Source organism: Canis lupus, chromosome 17, assembly GCF_011100685.1.
Source record: "Canis lupus familiaris isolate Mischka breed German Shepherd chromosome 17, alternate assembly UU_Cfam_GSD_1.0, whole genome shotgun sequence".
Taxonomy (NCBI): Eukaryota; Metazoa; Chordata; class Mammalia; order Carnivora; family Canidae; genus Canis; species Canis lupus.
In genome coordinates, this window is record NC_049238.1 from 21,110,736 (window position 1) to 21,136,117 (window position 25,382).

The window sequence follows — 25,382 nt, forward strand, 5'->3', positions numbered from 1 at the left end:
CCTTCGATAGCTCAGTTGGTAGAGCGGAGGACTGTAGTGGTGTGAGTTGCGGCAATCCTTAGGTCGCTGGTTCGATTCCGGCTCGAAGGACTTCGTACAATATTTTTAGTTTCCGCTTAATTCAGTTATCCCGTAGGAAGAAAGTTTCACTCCAAGGCCCGCTGTGCATTTGCAGAAGCACTGCAGATGTTCGGTAAAGCCCAAGTGCAGTTGTAACGTGGGCAGGATCCAATCCAGCGCTCCTGCGGGTTAGATGCGACGATGTGTGTAACTATTGCTTACGTGTGATTATTACATGTCTGCGTTGCAAAAATCTTGCCCATGATCCTACTATACTCTGCTGTATGAACGTCTTGAATTCCGGTCGATCCTCGGGTCAGCGGCCAGCCCAGAGAAGCCTGTAAGGCAAAGGGAAGAGGAGCGGCAGCAGGCGGGGGATTAGCTCAAATGGTAGAGCGCTCGCTTAGCATGCGAGAGGTAGCGGGATCGATGCCCGCATCCTCCACTCAGGTTTTTGCCCCGTGCATCAGAGGATCGCTGAACGGTGGGAGATCAGCGGACCCAGGAAGGTGTTTTGTGATACACAGAGGAACACGGTGCTCGATGATTAGCTTCGCACGCTGTCCCTTAATTTTGCAGGTGAGTCTTTTACAACTTATTTCCCGGTCACTTTGTGTTTTTCTCCTCCCGGCGGGCAGGCCGTTAACCGTCTTCCGAGAAGATGCGATGGAACCCTCCGGCCCAATCTGCCGGCCGAGCCCCCAAGCGCCACTGGCTCAGGTACCCGCTAACGTGCGAGGGAACCCCCGCGCGCTGACCAATGGCAGCGAGCCTTACTGGGCGGGTAGCCAGCTGCACCCACGGCCAATAGGCGAGGGACTTCTTGTTTCCTGGCAGAGCGGGGTCCCGGCACCGCGGCGCTCGGGTTTTGTTTGGGTCCTGGGTGGAGGACCCGGGTGCCGGGGCCCGAGGTGGCGCCTCGCTAGCGGGAGAGGGAGCGGGATCGCCGGCCCCGAGAGAGGTGAGGGGCGCTGCGTGGAGCGCGGGCCCCGCCGGCCGCGGCCCCGCCCCCTTGTCAGCCCCTTTCAGCCCGGAGCCCCTCTGGAATGCCACCCCCGCCCCGCCCCGCCCGCCCCGCGCCCCGAGCCCCAGCCTCCCCGGCCCACCCCCACCCCCACCCCGCCCCCACGCCCGCGGCCGCGGCCCTGGCCCCCGGTGCTCCCCGCCTCGAGTGTGAGTCTGTCTCGCCCCTCCGTGCCCCCGAGCCCCACCCTGCCCTGGGCGAGCTCGGTCAGTGTGAAGCGAGGGTGTGTCGGGGTCGAGGGGCGAGAACTCACCCGTTGCCCCCAAGTGGGTCTCGGCCAGCCGCTTTTCTAGGGGTGCTCAACACCCATCATTCACCCACAGCTACTGCCCTCGTAGCTTTTTCAGGGACTCCGGGGCTCTGCAGGGCGGGAGGGGGCTGGAAACAGACCCATGCCCTAACTGGAATTGAGCTACGGTCTCCAGGTGAGCAGGTGCCTTCCGCCCGGTTTCTTTTGTCTTGGCAGAGGCCGCCGTTCTCTAGTTTTCTTCCATAATAGGCATAAGGTAGTAACAAAAGAAAAGAAAGAACCAGCCCTTCCAGGGCTCAGGGGAGCAACAGACCAAATGCCTGGTCAGTACTTGTGAGGATGGAGTGGAGAGACTTGGAACTTGGTTCTCTCCGCTCCACGCTGCTGGAGAGCAAGGAGCCAGTCTAGGAACCAGAGATCCAGAAAGGCCCAACTTTCAAGATGGCCATTGGTTATGGTGGGTGTATCTGGGCTAGGTTTGGAAAATCTGACCTCTCTAATACTATTCTCTAACCTTCGGGCTGCAAAAAGCTTCGAATCTAGCATTTCTCAACATAGTTAAGCCACTGAGTAGTTCATTTTGGAACAGCCAAGCTGTAGTAAAATGGGGTCCTTTTAGGTCAGTTATAACCCTTAGCGTGAGGACAGAAAAGTGGTTTCTCTTAGCCTTTGCTGGAAGGCCACGTCTCCCTTTTCTGAGGTGGAAAGAGCCTCTTGCTTTTCAGGGCACTCCCTAAGAACAGCTTTATTGGGAGACCCAAAACACTTGTTTTCATTTTTCTTCCTTCTCCTTCCTACGCCACCCCCCATTTTCCCCCAGCTCTCAGGGCCAGAGTGGGCAGGAGGATGCTTTCCCAGCCTCACCATGGAGCTGCGCTGTGGGGGATTGCTGTTCAGTTCTCGCTTTGACTCAGGGAACCTAGCCCACGTGGAGAAGGTGGAATCTGTGTCTAGCGATGGGGAAGGAGGAGCAGGTGGGGGGGCATCAGCTCCCATCAGCAGCATTGCCTCTTCCCCTGACTATGAGTTCAACGTGTGGACCCGACCAGACTGTGCTGAAACAGAATTTGAGAATGGGAACAGGTAAGAAGAAAGCAGTAAAGGGTGGAAGGAGGAAAAAAGAGGGGATGTCATGTCCCCCCAACTCCATGCTCAGTTAGCTCTCTTACAGCTTACACCATCGCTACCCTCCCTCTCCCTACACTCCTTCTCTCCTTGCCTCCTCCTTAACTGAACAGGCCTTCCCCAATTTCGTTTGCTTTAGCTGTCCCACATATCCTCACTCCAAACCTCAGTCTACAGTAACCCGTTTCTCCTCCTCTGGCCCTCAGGTCTTGGTTCTACTTCAGTGTCCGGGGAGGAACTCCAGGGAAACTCATCAAGATCAACATTATGAACATGAATAAGCAAAGCAAGCTGTATTCCCAGGGCATGGCTCCCTTCGTGCGCACACTGCCCACCCGGCCGCGCTGGGAACGCATTCGAGATCGGCCCACCTTCGAGGTAAGTTCTCCATGAGGAGGACAGGCAGACTGGGGTGCTAAAAGTAGAGGAGGGAAAGGAAAGAGGAGTGAGCCTCGATACGGAGTACCAGGCAGACGGCACACCAGGTTTTGGTATCTGCTGGAGTCCAAGATAAGCCCCTGCCTCAGGAAGCCTAGAAGGAGCCAACTGTCATATGGAAAGTCCCAGAGGGAGGGAAATTGGTCACTGTGCTGAGGGTGTAAGATCAGTTCCTGGTGATCCCAGTGGGATCTTCGTTCTCACACCAATGGCCTCTCCCTCTTCCTTCTCTGCTTCTCAGATGACAGAGACGCAGTTTGTGTTATCCTTTGTACACCGTTTCGTGGAGGGCCGTGGGGCCACCACCTTCTTCGCCTTCTGCTACCCCTTCTCCTATAGTGACTGCCAGGATTTGCTAAACCAGCTAGACCAGCGCTTTCTGGAGAACCACCCTACCCATAGCAGGTGCCGACCCCATCCTTACTCATGCCATACAGTCCTAGACCAGACAGCACCTCTACTACTTCTGGAACTTTCCCCAGGAGCCCTAAAACAAAACATCACCAGTTCTATTTTCTGTACAGAATGTGGGACTTTGGGTACCTTTGACAAATATGTATATGACCTTGATCTCACCATATCACTACCTACATTCTACTCATCCACCTGCCCAGTTCAAGCCTCTTAATATCCCAGCTCCCATCAGCTATCCAGAACTCAGCACTGCCATTGCTCAGCACACCTTTCTTTCTGTCCCAACAGAGGACAAGCCCTTGTTACACAAAGTGATCTATCATAGGGAGCCATAAACTGGGGAAAAAACAATAAGTTCATCCTGTCCTGTATTCTGCATTCTAGCAACGCAGAATCCTCAGCTTCATTTAACATCACAAGGGACTATAAGGTCCCAAAGGGTAGGGTAAAAGACCAGATCCTACAAAGCCTAGGCTGGTGATAAAGCTCACCTCATTAGGACTTTAGGGACTTCTCCTGGCTTAATGATTTTTGTCCCCACAGCCCCCTGGATACCATCTATTACCATCGGGAGATCCTTTGCTATTCTCTGGATGGACTTCGTGTAGATCTGCTAACGATCACTTCCTGCCATGGGCTTCAAGAAGATCGAGAGCCCCGCCTAGAGCAGCTATTTCCTGATACCGGCACCCCCCGACCATTCTGTTTCACAGGCAAGAGGGTGAGTGTGAATAGCCTAAAGATAGTACCTTGGCCTTTCCTTAGCTTCAGACCCTGCTGATAGCTTAAGGCCATGTTATCTCTGGGTATCCTTAGTCTGCTTTGGGAGGCAAGCATGGCCGCTTCTACTCCACTTGCAGACTCAGCCAGCTGGAAATCCAGTGGCTATTCCTGCCCGCCCCTGCCTCCCCTCAGCCCAGAGTATCCTGTTAGAGTGGACCTATAGAGTAACTGGCCTAATGACCGCTCTCCTCTCCACCTCAGATATTCTTCTTAAGCAGTAGGGTACACCCTGGGGAGACTCCATCTAGCTTTGTCTTCAATGGCTTTCTGGACTTCATCCTTCGACCTGATGACCCCCGGGCTCAAACCCTGCGTCGCCTCTTTGTCTTTAAGCTGATTCCCATGTTGAACCCTGATGGTGTGGTCCGGGGCCACTACCGGTAAGAAGCCTCCCCAGCCCGTCAGGATTGTTCCCAGCCCTCCTCGTGTCCTCTATCTCAGTGAAATACTGTCAGCCTCTTCTTTAACTTCTTCTGTATTCCCAATCTTCTTGCATCCAAACAAGGACAAGCCCATCTCGTTGTCCAGGGACCAGAGAAGGAATGTGGCACATGAGGAACTCTCTGGAAGGAGTAGAATTAGAATAACTGCAGGTTCACCTGCATAGAGGGAGCTGTGCTTAGGTCTCTAGGGGAGGGGTGACAGCAGATCAAGGAGAGGGCCTGTCCTCAATTCTTTCCTTCCTAATGCAACCTGAGCCTCATTCTGTAAGTTGGTCTACCATGGCCCCCGTTTCATCCACTCTCACGTCTCCCCCCTGGCCCATCTGGCTCGACCCTGCTCTAGTCCCTGTCTTCCTACAGCACAGACTCACGTGGAGTGAATCTGAACCGTCAGTACCTGAAGCCTGATGCGGTCCTGCACCCAGCCATTTATGGGGCCAAAGCTGTGCTTCTCTACCACCACGTGCACTCCCGTCTGAACCCCCCGAGTCCCTCTGAGCACCAGCACAGTCCTCAGCTCCCTCCTGATGCTCACCTTTCCGACCTCGAGAAGGCCAACAATCTCCAAAACGAAGGTCACCTTGGCCATGCATCTGATGGGGACAACCCTGAAGCCTGGACACAGACCAAGCCAGCAGAGCAGAAGCCCAGCGGTGTGTGGATTATGCCACAACAGTCTGCTGAGCTTGAGCAGCCAGCCCCCGACACCATCCCCCCTAAAGAGAGTGGTGTCGCTTACTATGTGGACCTGCACGGACATGCATCCAAAAGGGGCTGCTTCATGTATGGAAACAACTTTAGTGATGAGAGCACCCAGGTAGGGGGTCCACAGAGTATCATGTGAGTGTGGGGATTGTTGCACGTCAAGAGATAAAGGTTAGGCCACGGACAGAGGGAAGGTGGCCTTTTGGCAGGAAGGCCTGCGGCTGCAAGAGGTATTCTTGCCTCTGAACAAGCTTCAAAGGGCAAAGAAGGGATGGCAGTGGGGCTTTGTGTCTCAGGTATTACATCATGACCTCTGAACGAAGGTCAAGCTATCAGTGCTGTAGTCTTTATTCTAGAGTTTAGGAAACCAGGGGAAAAGGAAAAAATTTGCACTATTGGAGAGAAGAAGCTAAGGGCTTAAAAGGAGGTGGACTTGTACCTTTCCAACACCTGGAAATAACATCAGGCATACAGTGAGAATTCCAAGAACACTGCCGACTGCCAGTGGCTGTAATGGTATCCGCCGTGGGTTTAGTCACATGGTCCCCTGCTTGCCATCTCTTCCTTGCCCATTTCTTCCTTCTGTCCATCTCTCCTGAGTTGCCTTTTTCCTCCCCCAAACAGGTGGAAAATATGCTGTATCCAAAGCTCATCTCCTTGAACTCAGCACACTTCGACTTCCAGGGCTGCAATTTCTCAGAGAAGAACATGTATGCCCGAGACCGCAGAGATGGCCAGTCTAAGGAGGGAAGTGGCCGAGTTGCAATCTACAAAGCCTCAGGGATAATCCACAGGTTGGCTGGAAGCTGGGATGCAGCTGATGAAGCCCCTTCCCTAAGGAAAACAACACCCAGTCTGGACTGTCTGAAGAGCAGGGGTGTAGCCCAAGCCTTCTCAAAAGCCAGGCTTGCCATTAGCATCACTGTCCTTAGTCTGGGACTCTGGTCTTTTGGGGACTTCCTGGGTATGTGATAACAGTGCTGAGGCTAGGGCTTAGCATTTTGTTTGTATGCATTTTTTTTTTCCAAGCTATTACTTCTTAGACCACCTAGGCTGTCCCCCATGGATGGTTCTGTTCTGACTCTGTCCAGGCAGGACACTAATAAAGTCTCTGTGTCTTAGCTACACACTTGAATGCAACTACAACACGGGGCGCTCCGTGAACAGCATCCCTGCCGCCTGCCATGACAACGGGCGTGCCAGCCCCCCTCCCCCGCCGGCCTTCCCCTCCAGATACACTGTGGAGCTGTTCGAGCAGGTATGGATACGTGGGGTGCGTGGTGAAAGGGGGAACCTCCAAGGCCAGAAGGGCATTTACTCCTGTGGCCTGACTCCAGTCCTCTGAAGAGAGGCTCCCCACCTGTCACCATCTCACCACTGAGTAACTTTCTTCAGCTAATCTAAGGGGCAGGCCTGGACCGTACGGTACTGAGAGGACAAGCAGGCACTATTTCTCACCCTATACCACAGAGAACCCCCAGCACATCTGAGTCAGATTCTTTGCCTCTGAGCTTATCTTCCTGCTTCCTGGGCTTACAAGCATCACCTCTACACTGGCCTTGACCTCTGGGGTCCTGGGGCACACAAGAAAGGTAGAAAGAGCTGCAGGTTATAGAAGAGATGGAAACGGCTTCTCCTGCTGGGAGTACCCCTTCCTGGTACCAGCCAGAAAACCTACCTGCTCTTGCCCAAAACGAGCAGTAGTCCAGGAAGCAGCTTTCGCTCTGCTGAGATAAACAGCACTGGCACAAAAATGTAGGTTACCCACTGAGAACAATGGAGGCCTGGCCTGGCCTTCTCTTCCGCTGCGACCCACCCCAGCACCGCGGCCTGGGGCGGGAGCCCGGACACTGAGCCATGTGGGACTCCCCACAGGTGGGACGAGCTATGGCCATTGCAGCTCTGGACATGGCCGAATGCAATCCGTGGCCCCGAATCATACTGTCAGAGCACAGCAGCCTCACGAACCTCCGTGCCTGGATGCTGAAACACGTGCGCAGCAGCCGTGGCCTGAGCAGCACTGTGAACGTGAGTGTCAGCAAGAGGAGAGGCTCTCGCACGCCACCCAAAAGTACCAAGTAAGACCCGCAGGGCGGGAGGAGGAAAGGGTAGGAAAGTGGAACAGGGCTCTAGAGCAAGGAGTTCCAAGGAATATTTTCAGAGTAAATTATAATTGGTAAGATTAATGCATTTTTTTTTGAAACTGGGATCCTCTTCCCTTTTACCTCAAGCGACATACTTCCTAGGCATCTGAAAACCAGGTCAGGGGATTCCTGCTCCAGAGCCCTGCACAGAATTAAATCTAATTGCGATGGAGGTGGGGGCGGGTCTTGGCTTCCAGCGGTTGGGAGTGACGACAGGTCCAAGGGCTGACACTGAAGGAATAAGGTGGGGAGCTCACCGAGAGTTAAAGCTGCCCAGAGAGCCCCATAGCTCTTAGAACGCTTTCTGCAGAACAGGTATGTGTGAACAAGGGCTCTGAGGCATTCTGAGATCAGCTGCTATGCCCCAGGTTAGACACTATCATGGACACAAATTTCTCCCTTCTCCCTTGCAGTGAGTCCCTATGCTTATTACCCCAGGGGTGAAGCTTTACTGAGCATCAGACCATGGGGAAAGCCTTGGGACACAACCTCCCTGGCCCAGGGTTAACTGGCATCTGCTTCTTTGCAGCGGCTTGCCTGTTTCCTGCTCTGAAAATCCCTTGAGCCGAGCACGCAGTTTTAGCACTGGCACAAGTGCTGGTGGCAGCAGCAGCAGCCAACAGAACTCTCCACAGATGAAGAACTCCCCCAGCTTTCCTTTTCATGGCAGTCGGCCTACAGGGCTGCCAGGTCTGGGCTCTAGCACTCAAAAGGTCAGCCACCGGGTGCTGGGCCCCGTCAGAGGTAAGCCAGTCTGGGAGCCCCTGCAACAGGTGTTCAGTTGTTTGGGGCACTGCTGGGGGAAGTGAGAGCTTGAAGATATACGCTTGGCTGGGACCAAGGGGTGAATCAATAAAATTAGTTTATAGCAGAACCTGCAGCCTCTCCTGCGACCTTGGTGTTCCCTGCGCCATGAGCTCCAGCTCCAGAGCAGTACTGTGCATAGCCCAGGCGGGAGTCCTGGGCACCCGGGCTTTGGCACATGCTGGGGAGCAGGGGGATCCCCAGGGACAAAACACAAGCTGAAGTAGGGCCACATTCCAGTGCAGAGCCTCCACATCAGGGATGGTGCCAAGGCTGTCTTGTAGGGAGCAGTATAAGGAAATGTCCTCACACTGCAGACTGCAGCGATATAGAGCCGGAGACCCCGATTCAAGGTCTCTCTGGGATGAAACTGTTCCTGGCTTCAGAGCCTACTCAGCGGTATGAGGATTCCAGCTCTTCCACAGAAAAATGGAACAACTACAGACAGCTTCTGTTTGAGGCTTACAAAGCAACAGTCTGGCCTCATCCAGCAGTGGCCACAGCCACTCAACTGGGTATCAGTACCCCTAGGCCTGGCTTGAGGACACCCTGCCTGATAAGAGATTCTGGGTTCAAATGTGTAACAGAAACAGGTGGGCCTTAGGGGAAAAGAAGAGGAAGGACTATGGAACCATTCCTTGGGAGTGACTCTGACTTTGGTGCAGCGAGATCATTGTAGTGCCACTTCTAGAACACTAACTCCCAAGTCAGTATTGTACATGGCCTCTAGGCTGGAGAAATCCTGCAAGAACATGGAGGTTTTTGTAAGCTGGAGCTAAGAGTCCTGCAGGGTCTTCAGGCTGCACTTGTCCTCATTAGCACTTCCCCTGGTACAGACCAGAAGCACACATTGGGCCAGTGGGCGTGGCAATCTGACTGCACTGGTTAGAGCAGCCACAGGGGAGAGAGCAGTGGTCCTGAGCATCGTTGACCAGGAAGACGTTTTAGCCCTGATAACGCAGTTACCCCCACGTATGTTCCAAGCCCCATTCCTTGAGATTCTCCCCACCATGGGGAGAGGATGCTTTTGTCCACTGTGTTTGAAGGACAGTATGAAAGAATAATGCCCTGTATTTAAATAGCATTAAACAGTGAACAAAACAGTATTACGTATATATTTCATTTGATCCTCACAAGGACCTGTGGTATGGATGGTGTTTCCATTTTTCTGGTGAGAAAACAGAGGCTGTGGAAGGGTCACTTGTCCAGGATTTCACAGCTATCAGTAGCTGAGTTATTCATACTTTTTACTATTCAAACTTCCTCTAATTTCTTGTCCTTTTTTCTTTTTTTTCTTTTTTGTCAATCTCTCATATCTCTCTACTCATAGTTCCTGGTAAGGAATGTCAGCATCCTAAATTCCCCTTCCCTGACTACAAAAGAGAAATAGGAAAGAGTCCTCTCCAAGTCCAGGTCCTCACCGGAGGACTCTAGGCAGTTTTTAATCAGTATTTTATTATCAGCTCCACCCCCACCCCAATGCAGAGTGCTGTATGAAGCTCCTTCAGTGAGGGACATGTATTCATGTCTTTTTTACTTCCCCCAAATAGCTAAGAGAAAGTGGCATATTTGGGACTAAGTATTTCCTTACAGGAAACAGACCCAAGACAGTATACAGAACAGAGAAGCACACACTCATTATAACACGGGACTTGAGGAGCCACCATCCTAGATAAACTCAAAAGTAATCAGGCAAAGAGCATTCAGTTGAGAAATGGTTTTGAAGAATGTGTGGTAGTATACAGCCTGATAAAAACATTCCAGAGATGAGAATGGTAGCCAGGACCAGCACTGCTACATAGAGAGGACAAGAAGCAAATATACCTAGCTGGCTCAAAGGGCCAAGCCCTTCAAGCACAGAAAGTAGGTGAAGAGAGGTAGGAGGAAGAAGTTGAAATGTCTTGAAAACAAAGATGATGAGTTAAGACATACTGCAATGATTGTGTGCTTCAGAGGATGATGGGAACAAAAGATTTATGGAAGAGCAGCCTGTGAACTCTATGTATCAGGCAGGCAGGGGGAGGGGAATCCTCACCATAGTTCATATATGAGATGACTAATGGCTGTACCAGGGACGGGCAAGGAGGTGAATATATGTATCAGAAATAGAGGCGGCAAGGTTCAATGATGGTGGAAGAAGGGCCAACTAAAAGCTTCAAGGCTACAGGCCAAAGGAAAGAATCATGGTGATGTTAGGACATTGGAAATAAAGTGCTGAGGCTTATCTATTTTTTAAGGATTTTATTTATTCCTGAGAGACACAGAGAGAGGCAGAGACATAGGCAAAGGGAGAAGCAGGCTCCCTGTGGGGAGCCTGATGTGGGACTTAGTCCCAGGACCCCAGGATCACAACCTGAGCCAAAGGCAGACACTCAGCCACTGAGCCACCCAGGTGCCCCTAGGTTTATCTATTTTAGACATGCTTGGATGTCGTGGGCTTTCTATATGGAGATATCCTGCAGGCAGAAAAATCAGCCTGCAGAAAAGGTTGGATCTAGGCATCATCAACAAACTCAAGTAAAGCTAGTGATAAGCAATGTCCCCCCAGGTCAGTGAGCCAAGAAGCAGAAAAAAAGAGCTGGCTTGAATAAGAGACACGTGGGGACTTGCGTAAATATTTGTAAGACCTGACAAACTATGTGTCTAAAGTCATAGAGGGTTGGAAAGGGGGTTACTAATGATACCAAACAGGAATACTGTAAGAAGGTGAAAGGTCAGAGTGCTGGAATCTTGACTTCAGGTGCTACAATTTTTGCTGCTTCAATTCCTACAATCCCTAATAGGACTCCAAAAAAGACTAGCCCTGGCTTAGGATAGGGACCTGCGATGCAGACTGTATTTGGACTTGGCATCTTCAACCAACCCTCAGAAAAACAACTTTGTCCAGTTGATCAGTCCTGTAGCTTTACACTATTTCCTGGTTCAACATATCCGGCTCTTTAGCCCCTGCCACACCCAGGCACTGTGTCTTCTAAGATAGGAAGAACACAACTCCCGTTATCTCTGAGACCTAACTATAAAGCAGCTATACTTTCCAAACCCAAAATTGAGATTGTGACTTAACAAAAATTTTTTTCTGACTTGTAAACTAGTATATTTTTTTCCACTAATGTATAAAAATAATATCACACTTAACTATACATTTAATTCATGACTGTCCTTTATTGGCTAAAACAGAGGGTGAGACCTGGGCTATCCAGAAAATTTCCGAAAAGATCTAAGCAGCCAGAAGCTTAAGGTAGAGGTTCAGGAGACTAGACTCATCATCTCAGGCCCTATCCTCAAAGCTGGAGAGTGGCATTTTAGAAGGCCAACGTATAAGGGAACTCCAGGTGAACGGGAATATTCCTGGGACAGTAGGCTGCAAGAGACTCCGATGAAGCCTTGACCCCCACCACCCTCTGACCGCAGAGACAGGAGCTTCTTTACCTAGTTCCCCCAGCTGCACAACAGGTCCTGAGCAGCAACCTTCCTGGCTCTGCAGTCAGGCTTCCATCCAGCAGGAGCTAGCAGCAGCTCTTGCTGCAGAAGAGGGCAAGGGCAAAGGAATAGCTAGTCCAATGACTGAGTCAGGGAAGCCAAAAGCCCCTAAGATACTGGTACAAAAGGAGACACAAACAGAGCTCGAAGGCAGGCATGCTGGAGAGAGAGTAGCTAAGTCAGCCAGCTTCTCCTAGCAGTTATGCAGGGCATAGGATGAAGGTGAGGCCAGTGGGTCGCCCAAGGATCAGGGTCAGGCCAAGGCCTTCTCAGATCGTGCACCCCAGGTACTTTATTCTCGTCCTGGCCCTGGATTCAGGCCAAGTCTCACTCAATAACTGAAACTGGCCTACCTGGCGAGATCCTGGCATAAACGACAAGGGATGACGTCAAAGTGGAGGCCATCAGTTGGCATCCTACCACCGCCACTGTCCTCCCTCTCAGCTCTGGCACATCCACTGTAGTTACTAGAACTCTTCCCTGGCCGCCTCCATGCCGTGGCTCAGCTGCCAGGCCACTCTTGGCAGAGCAGCTCAAGTCCCACCGTGGAGTGGAAGTTCCTTTGAAAAGTGACTCAGAGGACATAGGAAGAATGCCTTGAGCACCATCACTAGTTTCATGGGAGAGAGCAGATTAAAGCTTATTTGAGGGCAGGTAATGTCTCCTAACATGTTTATTCCCTTAGCACCTAGCACTTATTAAATGATCAATAAATACATGTTGAATGAATAAAAGGCAAGAAGCAGGGGGCCAAATAAATACTTATCTCACCTTTCCACCCTTCAGAGAGCATAAATCAGGTCTGTGATCATCCCAGCAATTCGGGAAGATCTAAGGTGCTACACGTAGGGACAGTTCCAAAGATGTCTCAGGATGATGATGCAAGACCCAGGCCCAAGCCAGAAAAACCACTCTTCTAAGTCATGAGACTTTTAGAATATTGATTCTGACTCCTGCACCAGTGAGGGCAGTCTGCCTCTACCTCAGACCTTCACCCTAGAACTATTCCAAAATGGAATCTCTAGCTGATTACAATAAAGTACAGTCTCACAACCTCTGGAAGCAAAGCTGATTCACATATCACTGCACTCAGCCTTAAGCCACTGACTCTTTACCTTAGAACCAAGAAATAAAACAGAGCTAGGGCTCCTCCCTTAAACAGTCTCGAGGACTGAGTAGGCCTGGATTATACCAGGGACAAAAGTCAAAACATGAGAAATTAGGCTGTGTGCTCACATTGCCAAATTTACAGGCAGGCCCAGCCAGGTTTTAAGACAGTCTAAGTGTGGGTTAAAATGCTATCTTTAAATACCTTATTCTTTCAAAATTAGGCCTCTCTCCTAAACCAGACTGGTCTCCCTTCCTTAAACTCTCATTAGGGGCAGGATTCTTGAGTTGTATCCATAGTATCTTTCCCAGAATACCTACATTCAGGCGGACATTTTTTACATCACGCCTGTTTTGCTTCATTAACTTCTAGAGCGCTACTCAGTTCTTGCTACAACCTACAAATGTTCCAAAAACTTCCACTTGCTTTCTTACTTGCCCTCTTTCTTACCTTTCCTGGGTGGGTGAGGCTTCATCCTTTAACATAATTTCAGCATACTTCTGTGTATAGGTATTCCTCAGACCCTCTAGAAACCCACATTTCCATCCAGTTCACGTTCATTTCTGCCTATTATGCGCTGTCATTTGGACATTATCCTAATTATCACTGTTTTACTAAAGAATTACCCAGGTCTGGGTTCTACATTATTTCTCAGTCATTGGTGGTGATTAGAGGCTTCAGGTTGCCTGAAGCCATGAATCTCTGACTTCTCTTGTCCTTCACTGCTATGTCACCTCTTATTAGCACCGTACAGTCTGTTTATTATTGTGGTTTGTTTATTATTGATGTAAAGTTGACAGGTCTGGTTATTTTGACTCTTGGCTCTACTTTTGACTCTTGACTCAGCATCTCAACAAACTTTTCAGAGCCAAAATAGCTTCTCTCCTAAAATCTCTTTCTTTCTTCTGTTCCTTATTCATTTCAGTATCAATCTTTAAAAATCCGGTTGGGGATTTCCAAAAAGTAGCCTTGTCACTGCTAGCTACTGCACAGTATAGCTGGACAAGATGGTTATTGTCACCTACTTTCTGAATTAGAGGTATTTTCTGTCCAATACATGTTGCTTTGTTGGGGGCCACCTGGCATCCTGGGACCTCCACTGAATTCAGCTCCATGAAGGTTAACAGCTCATCTGGTCTGAGAGCAATTGGCATCTGTTGTCCCTCTGTGATGAGGAAGGGCCTGCCAAACCTGAAAGCCTCCCTACCCCATCCAGCCACCATCTGCTCTCAGAGCTTGTGGCAGTGAGACTTTAGCCACAAGATATGAACCAGAGAGAGCTGCCACACAGGTTATAAGCATATGTCCTTAAACTCAGAGAGATTCTTGAGTCAGCCTGTGGCCTACAGTGGGTATTTGCTATTCAGGACTTTACTAAAGTCTCTAGTTCTCTAGGCAGAATTTTGTAGGCACCAGGACATATAGACTGGAAAAGACAAAGTCTCTATCCTCAAGAGGTTCAAGCTCCAAGTAGAATACTACTTAAGATTTATTGAGTACTACTTCTAGGCACTATCATAACTACTTTACATGTACTAACTTATTTCATAAAGGAAACAAAAACCATAAAACAATTACTACCCAAGTGAACCAAGGACAATGAAGGGGGGAGAACAGTTCATTCTACCTGTGATGGTAAAGGAGGTTTCACAGAGGTGACATCTGAGATGGGACGTGTAAAGTTTGACTAGAAGAGGGGACAGACATTGCAGATGAGCCACACAACTAGCAGCCATGGAGCTACAGTGGAAGGTATGAAGGATCAAGTCAGCATCCTACCAATGATGGGTTCACTGAATCCACAATGGATGGAGCCATGTTAAAGGCCAAAGGCCATGTTAAAATGAAAAGGTTGAGAATTTATCCTTTAAAAGACCTTCGGTATCTCCCCTTTCCCTGAAACCAAATGATTTTTCATTCAGGCACCTGTGTGAAAGATGGATTGTAAAAGGAAAGAGGTAGGGCAACCAGCAGGAATTTTTTTTTCCCTAAAAGCCTGAATGAGAGATAAAGACGTCTTTCTGGACACTGGCCATGGCAAGGGAGAATGAAGAAGAAATCCAAGCAAAGGCAGAGGTGGTGTTGTCCAGATTTGGTTAAACACAAATCTAAATGTAAGCAAGGAGTCAAAAGATGAACAAGGTTTCTAGTTCATTTTTCACCAAGATAAGAACAGAAGAAAGGATGGGAGAAAATGAGTTTTGCTGGAGTCATGAGAGATTACCTAGTAGAAATGCCAGTAGACCTCTGACCTTTCCAGGGAAAGGGCCAGAAAGCAGTTTGGGAATTTAGAGTATACCAGAGCAGGAGGGGACCAAGGGTAGACTGGGCTGAGGCAGAGGGGTGGGGGCGGGGGCACACTGGCATTTGGGGACAGGAGGAAGAGATGAAGAGGGGCAATTAAGAGGCAGGAGAACCTAGAGGAGCTATGTTTCAGAAGCCAAGCTCAGGGAGTTCTCTGCCAGAAGAATGAACTGGCAAGTGAGTAGGCTGGTTAGCCACAAGGAGGTGGGTAAGAGCTGGCTGTGGCCTGGATAACTGGGATAAATGTCAGAGGTCTTTCTACCCATCTTAGATTTACTTCTGAAGTGGGGTGCTGGTATGAGGACAAGCTTGAGAGCCGATATCCTCTGAGCAGGGGCCCCAGCAGGGCAGTGGAGTGCCAGGGCCTCATCTATTTGCCCTTTTATCTCCTGTGTCCCTTCTGCTCAGAGCCCCGAAGCCAGGACAGGAGACGGCGGCAGCAGCCACTGACCCATCGCCCTACTTCAAGCAGCCTGGCCCCATCCCCAAATCCTGCTAGCTTTAGCCCGGTCTCCTCACACAGCATGGGCTCCTGTCTGCTGCCCAGCTCACTCAGCATATCAGGTCTGTACCCACTGCCACCAAAATCTAGGTTGACCAGCCTCCTTCCTTCCCTAGCACCAAGGGTATAGACCAGTCTCTCTACGAGGCTTAAATCAGTCCCTTCAGCTCCTTTGCTACCTGACCTGGACATCTTTCTTGACTTGATGGACATCTTTCTTGACTTGATGGACAAGTCCATCAAGTCTTTCTTGACTTGATGGACATCTTTCTTGACTTTCTTGCACACCAGGAGCATCAGTTAGCCTCCTGGATTATCCTAAACCCCTAAAGCACCTATGTCCTTGTACAGGAAGCTGGAACTGTCTTTGAATAATAAAATAATAGTTACCATTTCTTGAGTGTCTACTATGTGGCAGGCACTGCTCTAAGCACATTACCTCACTTAATCCTCATTTTCAAAGTTGAACAACCTGACTACCTGCTACTTTGAGCTTCCTGACTCCAGGAGTTGGGCAACATTAGACAAAACAGAAGAACGAAAAAAGGCATAGGCCTTTCACCTGTCGTCACGGCAAATGCTGTGTAACCATATCATCCACATAAAACCTAGGCTGCCTGGTCTCCTTTTAAGTTATACCCCTAGCTGTGTAAAGGACTGGATAGGAATGAGACATAAGACTCCAGTCCAACATCCTCTAATTCCCTCAGAGCCTGCTACTCCCAACCTGTCAACTGTCTTCAATGGGTAGCCCTCAATCCACCAGTCTTGGGTACTAATATGATCCTTAAACACTCATTTGGATGGGATAGGCTCTAAGGTCTATAAATTCACAGAGAAGTTCAGCCCTGTGGGCTCTGATTCAAGCTCCAAGTTGCTACTACAGCCCTTGGACCAGACTAGAGCATGCCATGCTCTCAACCAGGGGCCCTTTTACCCACTAGGGAACATGTGGCAAGGTCTGAAAGACATGTCTGGTTGTTTTGATGGGGACAGGGCAGGAGAAGAAGATATGCTATCTAGCGGGTTGAGGCCAGGAAGGCTGCTAAACATTTAACAATGCACAAGACAGCCGCCCACAATAAAGAATTATCCAGCCCAAATGTCAATATTGCCAGGACTGAGAGACCCTGATCTAGAGGAAGTTACCTCTCCTTTTCCACAGTCCACTACCCATGATAGCAGTTTCCTTTGTTTCCTAGGGAGCAGCTGCTCATTCATGTCCTCAGGGGACAAGCCAGAGGCTGTCATGGTGATTGGGAAAGGGCTGCTGGGACCTCGGATCCCCTGTATCAGGACACGATTGCAGGTAACATCTTTGGGTCTTCCCCAGCCCCCAGCAAAACAACTCTGGCAGAGCCTAGCAAGGCACTGTTCATCTGGGTAGTGGGAGGGAAAATGCTCAGCACTGCTTTACAACCTCTCCCCTCAACCATATCAGAAAGCTACCTTGCTGCCTGAGTGCCTCTGTCTGTCCAGTGTCCCCAGTCCCTTCAGCCAGGTCTCTTGCTTCCACCCATGTCCCTGCCAGATATAACCCAACCTCAGCCTGCTAGCTTTGGCTCTGCCTGCCCCTGCCCTTAGCTTCTCCTCTCTTTCTGCCCAGACCTGCCCGAGGCGAGTTCCCGCCAGGAGGGGTCCCGGATTCCCCAGGTAACACATCTGGTTGCTGCTCCTAAGAACAGCTGTGCCACCAACTCCAATTCAGTCCAGATCCCCAAGCTAAATTGGCTTAAGCTGGGTAGAGGCAGAGGCCGGATGGGTGAAGCCTAAGCTGCTCTGGCAGGGGCTGAGGGACACAAGGCTCTGAGGGAGCATCTACCGATTCTCCAACCTCTTTCCATACACTGCTTCTCTGTCTAGCCAAATGTTAGCCATGATACAGCTGTGGAGATTAAATGATGGATCTTCTGCCTCCCCTACTTAAGTAAGACTTGGAGTGAATAGTCAGACTGTCGACACTTATACTACACTCTTACCCATGGAAATTCTAGAAGCAAACTCAGAAGCAAAACAGTTAAAGGAAGAATACAGCCTCTTAGCCCACCCCCTATCCATACAGGCTAGGCCCAGGTTGGGCCGGGGCTCACCGCCGACTTGCAGAGGGATGAGCGGCTCTGCGGGCCCCACATCCCCTATACCCCGGACCAGGGAGAGCAGTGAGCCGGAGCCGGGACCCCACTCTGCACCAGGGTGAGCACCCGGGTCCGGTCCCTCACCCCACCTCACTTCTGTCCCTTTACTCCCATTTCTGCCATTCAGGATAATTTTCTTCCTTCCCTACACCCTCTAACCCCCCAAAGACTAAAGGTACTTTCGTTAAGAATCTCGTCCCTGATTTTTTTTTTTCCCATCATGGCCTGTCTTCACTCCAGCGGACAAGAAAACAACTTCTTGTTAGGGCCTAAGGCCTAGGAGCTGGCTCATTCCAGCATCAGCCCACTGTGCAGTACTCAATCTCTCTATCCTTACCCATCTCATCTCTCCCATCCCCTGGCAAACAGACCAAAAGAGGGGCAGAGTTTTCACAACCCTGATTCCTCTCTCTTCTCTGTTGCAGGCTGCCTCAGACTGGGCCCCCACGGCCCCGCTCTGCCCCTGCCTTTTCTATTTCCTGTAGTCTATCTGACTCCCAGTCCCGGATTTGTTACAGCGGGGGGCCCTTGGCCCAACCTGAGGTTTGTTTTGTCCCTAAATCTCCTCCACTCACTGTCTCCCCCCGGGTCTGATGCCTCAACCTTGATGTCCAGGATATAGCCCCAAGATGGGGAACGCAGTGAGGAATGTGCTAGTCCCCTCCCTCAGCTGTTGATTCCATGTGACAACCATAACTTCTTGGATGCCAGCCACGCTGTTCTGAGGCATCGCAGAGCATCACCTTGAGACAGGACAAAGCAGGAACCTGCTACCCCATCCCCCCCACAGCACAAGATTTTGGGACCACAAAAAATATATATCTATATTTTTATATTGGGGGGAGGGAGTAGAAAAGAAAGCCCCTATACTGGGCCCTACTCAGTGGCAGCTTCTTGTTCCATAGGGTTAAGGAAGACTTTGAGGAAATAAAAGTTGTTTGGAAAAATCCAGGTGTAGTTGCTTTGTATGTTGTGATGGGTAGAGGGATGAAGTGAAGTGGGAAGGCCCCTCATACCCTCCATCTTGCCTCAGACTATGTCCTGGAACCCTAGAAAAGAGGGGGAAAGACCCAAGGTAAGGAAAATACTGCAACTTTCCTCTGGAGAAATCCTTCAGGCATCAACTCCCATCCAGCCTGTTCCCCCTTTACATTTCAGACCCACACTTAAGGCTCCCCCACACCCCCGCCTCTCTCTAGGACTTGGGTCTACAGTAGCCAACCCGTCACTCAGTGCCTCTTGCCCCAGAATTCTCCATCTTTACAACCACACACACACACACACACACACACACGCACATTCTGCCTAAATAAAAGCCTAAACAACCTTAGAGAAGTGAGGGCTACTTAAGGGAAGAGCCCAAATCCTCATACTTGGATAGACAGCATCCTCAGCACCTTTATTCCTACTGGTGTCAGTGCCTCCTTGTATCCAAACCCCAACTTGGGCATCAGGGTACCATGAAGACGGGGGCTGAGAAGGATTAGGAAACTCGCCCCCGTTCTAGCAGGGAGCAGTTTAACGGGTAGAGGGCAGGGCACTGAAAGGCACTCCCTACCGTGTGCGGATAAGGGGGCTCAGTTCTGGACTGTATCATGCTTGGCCCGACACTTTCTGATTTGAAGTTTCGAACCCTGCAGGCCCTGGCGCGGCCTCGCCACTCCACTCTCCGGGGGCTGGGCGCTACTGCCCCGGACCGTTACCTGGGGCGGAGAGAGCGCCACTTTCATTCCTGCTTCTTGGGATTGTTGACGGCCACGTAGTGATAGAGAACGACAAGCAGGAAGAGCGACACGCCCAGCATGTTGGCGAAGATGGCGAGCTGCACGTCTGTGATCATCCTGCGAAGAAGAGGAGGGGCTGAGCCTGAAGCCGGCGCACTCCTCGCCCAGGCCGGGGCCCGTCCTCGCCCCCAGGACCAGCCACCGCCAAGGCGCCGTGGAGCGCGCTTGCGTGCCTCTCACCTGACCGGCTGGGCTCCCGGCGACGCGGTCTGCGCAGTAGCTCGAGGTTAGAGTCCCGGCCCGGAAGTTGGTAGCGCGAGCGCAAGCCCAAACCAGGCACTTCCGGCTGTGCCGCTCGGCCGGAACGGGCTCTCTAGCCCCGCCGTCTCGCCTGCTCCCCGCGGCGCATCGCAAGGGGCGGGGCCAGGGGCGGGGCCGCGGAGGGACGGCCCGCCGTAGGGGGCGGGCGAGCCGTGGACGCGCGTCTAGGGCCCGCGGAGCGCAGCTGGCCACAGCTGGCTGCAGCTGGCGCGGCAGGGGACGCAGCCGGCCAGTGGCGGCCTCCCCGGAGCCCAGCGGCCGGCTAGGGCGAGGGTGCGGCGGCGTGGCCGCGTGAGACGCTCGGCCCGACCCCCTTCCTGCCCTGGCCCCCCGCGCCGCTGCCCACCCTCCGCTTCCCGGCTCGGCCCAGCCAGGTGCTTCCTTTGGGCCCTGCCCTCAGGGTCCCCTCCCTGACTCCCGCAGCGGAGAGGGGGGTGAGAGGAGGTGCAGACGGGAGAGAGCTGGGGCGGCTGGGTGCTCCTCTCCTCGGTGCGCCCCTTTTTGCCCCCACATCCGCCAAGTGGAACGATCCCGCCTGTGATCTGACCGGTGCCTCCCTAACTCGGGCTCGCTCCCTCCACCCCACCCCCGGAGGTGGGCGTCGGAAATAGGGCGGACCCTCCGGGAATCAAAACCCAAACCGTGGGACTTGAGCCAAGTGGGAAATCACCCCCCGGATGGCAGGGAGGGAGGGGCAAGGGGGGAAGGGCTGGGACGAGCCAGAGGGGTTGTGGGTTCTGAGCAGAGTGGATCGCTGGGGAGAAAGAAAACTCTGGGTAGATGTCTGAGGGTCTCTGGTGAGGGGAGAAGTATTGGAGCTCTACAGCCCTCTGCCCCAGGGAGATCCTACTCCCCCCCCCCGCCCCCCCTCACTGCTTACTTTCCCTCAGCTTCACCATAAAAGGGAACGGCACGGAGCCAGGCTGGGGCCGGGGGCTGGGCTGTTGCTCTGGAGCTGTCAGGGGTAATGGAAGCCAGTTGCTTTGCGGTAGAGGGGGGCCAGGGCTCAGGGGACGCCTCTGCTTCTCTGAGCCAAGGACAACTACAGGAGCTGCTATGGGACTGGAACAGCTGGGGCAGGGGACTGTCTTGCTGCCTGTGTGCACCATGAGCTAGGGGTGCACTAGCCCAGAGCTGGCTTCCCTGGCCTGACACCATCAACAGTTTGTCCATGCTCCAGCCCAGAGACTTCTAAGCTCAGTCTCAGCAGTCTGTAATCCCCCTGGCCTCCCCCATTTCACCCCCTAGCCTCCACCCAGTATTTCCCAGAAGTTTCCTATTTAGAATCCCAAGCCCATGTCCCCTCCACACAATAGTGAAACCCCAGTCGTGTACTTCCTCATGTCCCTCACAGAGTGGTATGTCTGTTCCCAGCTCTGCTCTGGGAGAATGAGGGTCTAGGTCTTAAGGGATTACACACTTTATGCTTTGTGGCTCCTGGAAATTTGAAGCAGATCCAATTCCAACCAGACACTTAGATCTACTGTTAAGACAGGACTAGACCCCTGGAAAGTAGGCTTTCTAGACTGCAAATGACAGGGGAGGCCTTGGAAGTGCTTCAGATTTCCAAGGCTGTCCTGAAACCAACTGACCTTAGACTTTCCGAGCTGAAGGGAGCCTTCAAGATCGTTTTACAAAGAAGGAAACTGAGGCCCAGAAGGTAATTGATTTGACCAGGATTTTACAAATGGTTCAAAACTGTCACCTGATCCACTTTCCTCTATTCCACAATCTGTGTCCAACTTTGGACTCGATGGGTTATCCTAGGGTCAAGGACAAGAGGAAAAGGATTTGTTTTGGAACCATCTAGAAATGTCCTTCACCTCCCAGAATTTGCTGTGCCTAGGTCAGCGACTCTTTATCAGCCTTGAATAGGTCATTTGGCCTGCTGCCTGGAGGAACCGAAATTAAAAATGGTCCCTGGGACTAAACTAGACTCCTCTAAGAACTAACAAAGCTTGAAGAAAGCTTGGATGGAAAAATACGTGGGAAGTAAGACGGGCAAAGCCTCACCCTTGGGGGAATTGGAGGAAGGAGAGAATTGGGGTAAGGGGCATATGTGGACTTAATCTCTGCAGTTAGTGTGACATTTTCTTTTCTTTTTTCTAAAGATTTTATTTATTTATTCATGAGAGAGAGAGAGAGGGAGAGACATAGGCAAAAGGAGAAGCAGGCTCCCCAGAGGAAGCGCAATGTGGGATACGATCCCAGAAAGCCCATCACAACCTGAGCCGAAGGCAGATGCTCAGTCACTGAGCTACCCAGGCGTCCCTGTGTGACATTTTCAAGAAGATACGAGTTTAGGATTAGGCTGAGAAATCAGAAAGCAACAAGACCTGGGAAAGGGGATTGATTCTTAAAGTATTGTACCTGTGGGAAGAGTTGGAAGGAAAAAGAACATGTATGCATTTGAGCAGGAGTGGACTTTTGCTCAAGAGTACACACAAGCTTGAATTCCGATCTGGGTTTGCACAACCCAAGGCCCAGTTCATATTATTCTCCATTTTTTCCTCCCAGTATTCAGTTCTCTGACAGAGGGCATTAGACAAGAAATGTTCCTTACTGCAGGCGCCCTGGGCTATCCCAGCCTCAGGAGCATGTTGCTCAGCCACTGATGGCTGACTGAATGAGTTAGTTGCCCAACATAGCCAATATTTCCCATTGGCACTAGGCCCTTGAAAATCCCCTATTTTGGAAAGGTTATAAAATAGATCTTGTCCTAGTGCCCCCAAGGACTTAGCCATTTTTGATCTTGGGAATTCTCTGGTCAGTTGCTTTGGAAATTTGTGGCTACTTGTCAATACCACCACCACCACCAGTGCATTTTGTCTAAACTTTGTCTCCATTGCGGCCTGCTTGCCCAACACCTCAAGCCTCCCCAGTGAACCCAGAGCCACTGATTTATTTGAGGTATCACAAATATTCATGTCAGCCCCTAGGTCTTGGCTCCTAATTACAGGACTAAATGAAATGCAACCTACTGCAATTGTATTTCAAAGCCAACATTTTTGGCTTGACACACTTAAAATATAACAGATTTTTAAACTTAAGGGAGGCGCCCCCTTAAACCTAAGGAAAGAGTGACAACCAGGCAGTGACAAGATGGCTGGGATGACTGCAGGTTGTCAGAGGCTGCCTGAAGGGACGGGGGTGCACAAGAACCAAGAGAGAAAACTCACAGCAGCAGCCAGGGCCACCTGAAGTGGCTTGGCTTCTAGCCAGGGCCAGGGCCTAGAACTGATACAGAGACCAGGAACAGTGCAACAACTGCCCACTCTCAGCAGCTCTCAAATCAGGATCCTCTTGGGACTGTTTCCTTCAAATATCCCACAAATGTCCATTTCTGTGGGTTGGAACATTCACTTTCACTCATCCTTTCTTTTGCCAACATTTCTCCCAGCCACCGGAGATCCCATACTGGGCCAGAGAACCTCAGAAGTACATCACTCAGAGTCACAATGAAGATTTGGTGGCATCTGTGCTCATGGCTTCCAACTATTGCCCTGCACATGGTTCCCAGAACCAAGACCTACATCTCTGACCATCTCCTACACATTTATTGCCATCGAGCTACGTTTTTCTGATCTTGAACTCAATAAGTCCAAACTAAGGTCATCTTTCTTCCAAAGCTGTTGCTCGCCTTGATTTCCCCACCCTGGCTCAAACCCCAGAATCTTCTGTATTGTCTCCCTTTCTCTGGCCCCTCCTTACCCAGGTAGTCCCCAGGCAACCATGGCCTTCTCTTTCCAGGCTACATCACTTTGCCATTTCCAAGGCACCTGAAACAATAGCTGACAGACCTCCAGAAGAGTCATGGCATTTGTTCCAAGTGATAACAGTACTGAGAGGAGGAGCTGGAACCAGTGTCCATGGGCCTAAAACCCTGCACATTGCTCTTGCCTGCCAGGTCTTCTTTCTGCAGGCATATCGAGCTCCTACTGAAAAGCTTGTAATCCAAGCTCTTAACCAGTCATTTGGGCCTGTCCCAATTTTTCCACAATCAGCTTCTCTGACTTCCTGACACAACAGCTAACTTTTACTGAGCATTTACCATGTGCCAGGTGCTATTCTAAATGCTTTACATGTATTCACTTAATCCTCCCAAACCTAAGAAGGAGGGTGCTGTTATGATTCCCATGTTGAGCAATGAGGAAACTGAGGCAGGCCTCTTTCTCCAGCCTGTAGTCTCTCCCCTCCCCCATCTCTGTTTTTCACTTTCTTTCCCCAACACTGTTCTGCCTCTCTCTCTCTCTCTCTCTCTCTCTCTCTCTCTCTCTTCCAACGGCTCAACTCTGACTCCCCGGAGCATCCAGCTGCCTTTCCCCTCCCCTTCCCCAGAACACATCATCCATTTGTCTGGCCCCCTTGGCACGCTGTCTGTCCTGCTTTGTGTTGGTTCTGTGTTTCAGTGCCTGTGTCCAGCAGCCCCAGGTGCTCCTAACAGAGTCCTACATGTGCCTTTGCCACCTGGGCGCCTCCACAATGCCTACCCATGGCTTGCTCACCTCCCTTCTGTCTGCTACTTCTGCTTTGCTCTTGCAAGCAACAGCCCCACCACACAGGGACACCTGGACCCTAGGACAGTGCAGAGGCCAGATGGTGAAGAGGGGCCAGCTGACACTTTCGGACTCCTCTCAACAGGAGCTTTCCGCTCAGGCTGGTGGCTGAGTGTGACTGAGCTCCTCACCTGCTCCACAGGCTCTCAGGCTTGCCTCCAGGCTGGGGAGGGACTTCCTCTGGGCTCCATACATCTAGATACCACCCGGTTTGCCTCTCCCCTTCCCCTCCCCTTCTTTATGGCCTGGCCTTCACCACGACAAGCAAGCCTGAGATCCATATTTGTTTGGTTTTTTGAGAATGAGTCTTTATCCTCTTTTCCTGTGTTCTCTCCAAGCGTGACAGAAGGCTGCACTCTCATTTCCAGATTCGTTTCTTCTTCTGGTGTCCCTCAATTTCCTGCCTGCCTCAGTGGAGTCTTTCCTCTTCCTCTCTGGCCCAGTAGCCCTCTCCCCTCTCCTTCTTTGTCCCAAGTCACCAACCCAGGTATGTAGATTCTAATCAGAGCCCCACTCTTGCCTTGCCCCTACAAGTTACCTTCCAGCTTTGGGCCTCGTTACTCACATCTGTAAAAGGAGGCAACTGGACTAAATGATGAGTGACGTCCTGCTGAGCCCTCCAGAGTTCATTCTCCCTTTTACAGTCCTCCCCTCCTCCTCTCCCCTCCTGGCTCCATTCTCGGGTCTTCTCTCTCAGGAGAGGCTTGCCCTAGCCCCAGGGGAGCTGTGGCTCCAGCTCCCGTTCCCTGTCTCAGCGACCAGCCCTGGGCCTCCTCCCCAGCTCTGGCCCCGGCTCCACTCCATGTGGCCCGTCTGAGAGGCTGGCCCCAAGCCTGGCGGCAACTCCGCATTTCTCTGTTTTTCCTTTTTTTTCCTCTCTTTCCCGGAGTTAACAAGAAGCAGATGTGGCGCACGATGGTTGGAGAGGTGGGGGGAGGAAGGGGGGAGGCTGGACCGCCAGCCAGACAGGGGGGAAGGGAGTGAGCGAGAGAGGGAGGCGGGAGGCCAGGGCCCGCCCCACAGCCACTCTTGCGCCTCTCAACAGCCACAGGGGCAAAGCCC

At 51.4% G+C, this 25,382-nt stretch overlaps 2 protein-coding genes and 2 non-coding genes across 13 annotated transcripts; 3 read left to right on the plus strand and 1 right to left on the minus strand.

Moving 5' to 3' along the window:
• On the plus strand, positions 1-90 carry TRNAY-GUA. The gene is given in 2 exon segments: positions 1-37; positions 55-90. It is a non-coding gene; the product is annotated as a tRNA-Tyr (tRNA).
• A 342-nt stretch (positions 91-432) lies between these two features.
• On the plus strand, positions 433-505 carry TRNAA-AGC. Its single transcript has one exon. It is a non-coding gene; the product is annotated as a tRNA-Ala (tRNA).
• On the plus strand, positions 492-18,668 carry AGBL5 (ATP/GTP binding protein like 5). 10 transcript variants are annotated; one of them, XM_038561023.1, is made up of 16 exons: positions 497-639; positions 2,155-2,417; positions 2,666-2,837; positions 3,139-3,302; positions 3,855-4,032; positions 4,296-4,474; positions 4,898-5,354; positions 5,867-6,036; positions 6,365-6,500; positions 7,118-7,320; positions 7,916-8,130; positions 15,491-15,646; positions 16,787-16,893; positions 17,191-17,237; positions 17,647-17,777; positions 18,145-18,668. In XM_038561023.1, exons 1-15 carry the CDS (start codon positions 604-606, stop codon positions 17,693-17,695), a joined length of 2,532 nt encoding a protein of 843 aa, XP_038416951.1. In that variant the 5' UTR covers positions 497-603; the 3' UTR covers positions 17,696-17,777; positions 18,145-18,668. The 10 variants fall into 10 exon arrangements, with proteins under 10 accessions (XP_038416949.1, XP_038416948.1, XP_038416950.1 ...); XM_038561021.1 differs by lacking the exon at positions 17,191-17,237 and having other exon boundaries at positions 492-639; positions 4,428-4,474; XM_038561020.1 differs by lacking the exon at positions 17,191-17,237 and having other exon boundaries at positions 495-639.
• On the minus strand, positions 18,530-19,729 carry OST4 (oligosaccharyltransferase complex subunit 4, non-catalytic). Its single transcript, XM_038561040.1, has 3 exons — positions 19,684-19,729; positions 19,423-19,560; positions 18,530-18,768 (listed from the first exon to the last, which is right to left on the minus strand). The coding sequence occupies exon 2, from the start codon at positions 19,557-19,559 to the stop codon at positions 19,446-19,448; it is 114 nt and encodes a 37-aa protein (XP_038416968.1). The 5' UTR covers position 19,560; positions 19,684-19,729; the 3' UTR covers positions 18,530-18,768; positions 19,423-19,445.
• Between the last annotated feature and the right edge of the window lie 5,653 nt (positions 19,730-25,382).

Excerpts from the sequence above, each read along its gene's own strand:
- OST4 (XM_038561040.1), bottom strand. The coding sequence starts at position 19,559 with ATGATCACAGACGTGCAGCTCGCCATCTTCGCCAACATGCTGGGCGTG.
- AGBL5 (XM_038561020.1), top strand. The coding sequence starts at position 604 with ATGATTAGCTTCGCACGCTGTCCCTTAATTTTGCAG. Across the intron at positions 3,303-3,854 it reads AACCACCCTACCCATAGCAG|CCCCCTGGATACCATCTATT; the intron begins GTGCCGACCCCA and ends TTGTCCCCACAG. Across the intron at positions 15,647-16,786 it reads CAGCTCACTCAGCATATCAG|GGAGCAGCTGCTCATTCATG; the intron begins GTCTGTACCCAC and ends TTTGTTTCCTAG.